The sequence below is a fragment of the Phalaenopsis equestris genome, unplaced genomic scaffold (genome assembly GCF_001263595.1).
Source record: "Phalaenopsis equestris unplaced genomic scaffold, ASM126359v1 Scaffold000418, whole genome shotgun sequence".
NCBI classification, from domain to species: Eukaryota; Viridiplantae; Streptophyta; class Magnoliopsida; order Asparagales; family Orchidaceae; genus Phalaenopsis; species Phalaenopsis equestris.
In genome coordinates this window covers 277,858-283,677 of record NW_018164859.1, presented here as the reverse complement: position 1 = coordinate 283,677, position 5,820 = coordinate 277,858, and the positions used below count along the sequence as shown (strand labels likewise).

At 33.4% G+C, this 5,820-nt stretch overlaps 1 protein-coding gene across 1 annotated transcript in view; it reads left to right on the top strand.

The window, feature by feature from the left end:
• LOC110027177 (serine/threonine-protein kinase SAPK10) overlaps positions 1–3,389 on the top strand; it is a 14,199-nt gene extending 10,810 nt beyond the window's left edge. The window contains exons 7-9 of the mRNA XM_020728495.1: positions 2,155–2,259; positions 2,348–2,446; positions 2,863–3,389. Of these exons, the coding sequence (XP_020584154.1) occupies positions 2,155–2,259; positions 2,348–2,446; positions 2,863–3,156 (498 nt within the window). The 3' untranslated portion in view covers positions 3,157–3,389. The remainder of the gene's footprint in view (positions 1–2,154; positions 2,260–2,347; positions 2,447–2,862) is intronic.
• Positions 3,390–5,820: the final 2,431 nt, after the last annotated feature.

Genomic DNA, 5,820 nt, shown 5'->3' with positions numbered 1-5,820 from the left:
ATATATATCGGATATGCTTAGCAGGGCCTATGATTTTAATGCTGTTGTGTTTGAAGTGTTAAATTGCTAGTCAACCTAAGTTCAGATTAAGAACATTTGAACGAACATTTGAAACAGCAGGCAAGGTTATAGATGAGCGCGGTTTGTCTTGCATAAATAAGAAACAGTATGGCTAAGAACTAAATGGATTTCATCAGTTACATATAAATCCATAACCTTTTGGAAAGCATTCACTGAAAGAGAGGCTGTTTGAAAATGCTGGATGTGAGATTAAGATTTTTGTAAATTTATTTTTTTATTAGTAATTTCTTAATCATATTGATAGGTAAACCCAAAGAAACTTCAGGTTAGTGTTTGTTTTTAAAAATGAAGTTTCTTAAATTGTTCCTTTTTAGGATATAAGAATAATTACATGTCTGAATTTTATACTTGCATGTTTTCTATATGTTTGATCTGCTACTAGGAGTGTGAAATAAGGAGACCCAATTCCTTAATTGTCTTGAATTCATATCGTCGGTGAACTTCAAAACTTTTTTTTTTCAAATGCTTTTTTTTTGGCATATGTTTTGATAAACTTTTTATTTAAGTTTCGTAAAACATAATCGACCTTAGTAATCTTAATATCGTTAATAATAATATATTGTTTCATTTTTACAGTCGCATTAGTAAAAAAGAAATTGAGGAAACTTTAAAGAAAACTAAGGGTGGAAAGTCTATAGGACCTGATGATATTTCAATTGAAGTGTGTAAATATTTAAGAGTTTGAAAGTTTCTTGGCTTACTAAACTCTTTAATATTATTTAAAAAACTATAAAGATGTCTGAGGAGTGGAGGAAGAGTATTTTAATCCCCATTTTTAAGAATAAAGGGGATGCACATAAGTGTGCAAATTATAAAAGAATTAAATAGATGTGTCATACTTTAAAATTATGGGATAGGATAATTGAACATAGGTTATGACGTCTTACAAAGATTTCCTCTAATCAATTTGGTTTTATGTCGGCAGATCTACTATGGAAGCTATACATTTGTTGAGAGGTTTGATGGAGAAGTTCAGTGAGAATAAGGAGGATCTACATATGATTTTTATTGATTTAGAAAATTCTTACGATAAGATTTCAAGAGATATCCTTTGGAGAGTTCTTGAGAAGAAAGGTGTTGATATGACTTATATTCAAGTCATTAAAGATATGTATACAAGAACTGTTACTTGTGTTCAAACAGAAGGAGGATTGACCAATTATTTTTCTATTTCTATTGGTTTACATCAGGGATCGGCTTTAAGCCCATACTTTTTTTGTTTTAATTATGGATGGTCTTATTGGACACTAACAGGAGAATGTACCTTGGTGTATGCTTTTTGCTGATGATGTCCTTCTCATGGATAAGACGAGAGATAAAGCTTGGGAAAAACTTGAATTATGGAGGTCTACATTGGAGTCTAAATGCCTTCGTTTGAGTAGAACTAAAACTGAATACTTGGAATGTAATTTTAGTAGTAGTAGCTCTAGTGACATAAATGTAACTATGGGCGATCAAATTATTAAAAGGTGTGAATGCTTTAGATATCTTGGGTCTATTGTTCAATGTGATGGTAATATTGATGGGGATGTTATTAGTAGAATTCAAGTTGGTTAGTTGAAGTGGGGGAATGCTTCAGGCCTATTGTGTGAGATAGAAAAGTATCGCTTAGACTAAAAGGAAAATTTTATTAGATGGTGGCGAGATAGATGGTGGGTGGTGAGACCTGCAATGCTCTATGGCGCTGAATATTGGTCTTTAAAAGAGAAGCATAAAACAAAATTAAGGTTTTGTTGTTGTTGTTGCTGTTGTTGCATTTTTTTGGCATATTGAGAATGTGCAATGAATGTTGCTTTGTATACTGTGATTTGGTGATTTCTGTTATCTAATATTTATTCATAATGCACCGCAATGTAATTTCATTCTATTCAAGCCTATGATTTTTTAAGTTAATTTTGGTTCTGAAGCCTGGTAGACTGACCTTTTCAATAGGAATTTTTGCAGAAGGAATTGAACTCGTCATCTTAGGTTACACAGACTAGTAATGTAACTTGCATCTTAGGTTACACAGACCAGTCATGTTCAAGTAGTTATATTGCTAAATAACAATTTATATCTAAAACACATTCACAGATTGCTGATGTGTGGTCCTGTGGAGTAACATTATATGTAATGCTGGTGGGGGCGTATCCTTTTGAGGATCCTGAAGAACCGAAGAACTTCCGGAAAACTATTCAGGTTTTAGTTATTTTTCTTCTTGTTTAATGGAAAATTTGCCATAAAGTGTTATGTGTGGGACTGAGTTTAACAATATCACCTGATGCAGCGTATTTTAGGTGTACAATATGCAATTCCAGACTATGTTCATGTTTCTCCTGAATGCAAGCATCTAATATCGAGGATATTTGTTGCCAATCCTGCCATGGTAATTAGTGCATTTGATAAAGTATCTGCCATAGAATAAGCTTGTTTCTGTTTTTCCACTTATGCTAGTACTTGTACCATTTTTGTTTTACCACTTATGCTGATATGATCAACAATAATTCATGCTTAATTTATTTCAGCCAGTAGATCCAAATATTCTAATCTTCCTAATTTTGGATTTGAGTTTGGACAAGTTTTTAATGCTTTCGACTTTTGACAAATTTTAGATGTTATAGTTGCTATGGCTTTCTCTCCATGCACCAGAAATTGCAGCTATTAATTTTTATGTTATAATTGCTTAGTGTAACAACTGATTTAGATATTCGTACCTAATGCTATCCTCAATCGATTTCTCAATCTTCATCCAATCAACATTCATTTCAAACTCAGTTTTAAACCAATTTGCAAACTCCACAGCGATGTACGATGACCGAGATTCGTAACCACGAGTGGTTTCTGAAAAGCCTCCCTGCTGATCTAATGGACGACAGCACAATGAGCAACCAGTACGAGGAACCGGACCAGCCAATGCAGAGCATCGACCAGATAATGCAGATTATAGCAGAAGCAACCATTCCCGCAGCCGGTACTCTTGGCCTAACCCAATACCTTACTGGTAGCCTTGATCTTGATGATGAAGACATGGACGATTTTGCATCTGATCCAGAGCTTGATGTGGACAGCAGCGGGGAGATCGTTTATGCTATGTAATGGTGTTTTGTTTTATTTAAATCTCTCTTGCTGAAATCAGTGAATATGCGAGCTTTCATGGCTTTCGGGAGGCAGGTTTGATTCTTAGCTTTTCTTGTATGTGTTTGTTGGATTTGGTGGCAGAGGTGGAGGATGAATGAATCACTGTGGCCTTTTATTATGTTGAAGTTATAATGTAACAAAGCTGGATGATGCTTGTAAGCAAGCTGTGTATTTTGCAGTTTGATGATTTTCCTTCTTGCTTTGTTGTTAACAGCTCCTTAAGTTATTTATAGGTTAAATCTCTAAATTATGACAAACTTGTTTATGATATTTGATTTGATTTACCTAGCATTTTATTGGTTTTTATATTATTATTACTATTATTAAAGTTTAAATTGTGTGGCTGTAGCTTCAAAGATATTCCTTCCATTAAGAATTATTTGTACAAGCTGAATCAGTATTATTTTTTAGGCTGGTCAAAATTATCATATATCTATATCTATATATATATATATATATATATAATATTAAATATTGGGTACAAAATATGTGAAGGGTAAAATTACTAAATTTTCTAATTACAAAAGAAAAATATTAGCTTTATTATCTATAAAAAAAGAACTCAAATTTTAGCTGGGCTAATTGCCAACCTTGGACGTGTTAGATTTGTCATTTCTTTTGGAGGGAGGATAGCTTGTGCGAATTAATGGGGTTTTGTAATAGGACATTTTCTGTGTTGCATTTTAAACTGCATTATTTAATATGGTAGTATAAATTCGAAGAACTTAACTTCATATATCAGAAGAGAATATTTTGTTTTCAGAAAAGATGTGATCTGATGGTCTTTTCCTCAAGTGGTTCAATGAGTATGCGCTTCAAAGTAAGCCTGAATTATGGGTGGAAATAGTTTCTGAGTTGTGATGAGTAAAAGATGTGATCTGATGGTCTTTTCCTCAACTAGTTCAATGAGTATGCGCTTCAAAGTAAGCCTAAATTATGGGTGGAAATAGTTTCTGAGTTGTGATGAGTATAGTTCAAATTATAAAACATGTCCTGGTTTAAGTAGGTTGCATGACCTCCTTCAAGTTGAGCGAAATAGTTCAAATTATAAAGTATGTATTTTAAAAATTAAAATAAAAGCTATCTCAAACATATCCTGGTTTAATTAATCAATTACTCACCAAAAAGAGTATGTTGTCAGCTTAATTTTCTTAAACCTACTTGGAGATATCAAGCACGATCACTCAAATAACATATTTTTGGGTCATAAAGCCTGTCATCATCATCTGGAAGATGGTCATGCAACCCACCTCTGTAACTTCCAAGTTGACAAAAAACTAATGAATAAAAGCCCAAGTGCTAAAATGAAAGATTAATTGCAATTTGAAGCCATCAATAGGTAATAAAACACCTTCAGCTTGAGGATCTTGATCAATTAAAATATGAATGAAAGCCATATCACAAGAATGGTGTTATGTCGCACAATAAATTAAAGCAGGCAGATAAATAAACATGAACAATCAATTTACTCACAAAAAAATTAAGATTTTTAATATTAATTATAGATTAAGCCGAAATAACCCACTTTGAGAAGGTTATAATGCTCTCAAGCAGAGACATACCATCCTGAGATTCAACTGATCTAGACACAGAATAAAAATAACACATGGTTGTGCCCTCATAGTTCTTTTATTTATTTATCTATTTTTTATTAACAGACATTAGAGATCGACATTTGGTGTGGGAAGAAGTATACAACCATTAGGCCACCATCTCATTTTCTATTGAAACTAATATTTTTATTATTATAATTTTTGTTTGATTGATCAAATGCTTTTAAGTAAGACTACGGTTAGAGAGTTCGAAAGGAAAAAAAAAAGAATTAAATCGTATGTGCAGAGGAAGAAAAATTATTTAGTACGGTGTGCGGTAGGTGCGGGTGACAGTGGAGATTGTCAAAGAGAAAAGAAAAAGTACAGGCTTCCCTGTATCTGCGTTGTTCTCCGGTGAATATTTCAAGTTACACAGATACAGGGAGGGTTGTGGGTTTTATTTTCCCTGAAAATATCTACCTTCACTCAGCCGCTCTGCCTTTGTTTAACTCGTCTCAGCTCCTATACAGAGTCCTTTGCTAGGCTTCTTCTCCATATGCTTTATGTGACTCCTCTCTAAGTGTTAGGGTTAGTCAAGGCAACATATGTACTAATATTATTAATCCTATGTATGCAATTGTCCTATTTACTCTTTATACCATTTACTAGTTTGTCACTCAGGCTTTCAATATAACCATATGAATGTAATAGAGTTAGTTGTGAAAAAATAATAAGGAAATACTTCACTGTGCCTTATCTTCTCTATTATTCCCTCTTTTGAGTTCATTTATGGTATCATAACCATTCCTTCTTGAAGGCTACAAGATCCATGGACTCCTCCACATTTGTTTCCCTTAATTTCCCCACCACATCTCAGAATTTCCTCAGCAGGATGAAGGACACAAATATGCCTCCTCACCATATTTTTTTTATGCAAATTTTCAAAAGCATGGCCAATAATCCACTGGTGTTGGAAAACTATACAGTATGGAAAGTTCAGGTTCAAAAAATTTTCCTAGCAAATGGGTTGGGTACATTCCTTGATCCCACCATCTCCCCAACTCCTTAAGAAAACCAACTCCATAGTTAT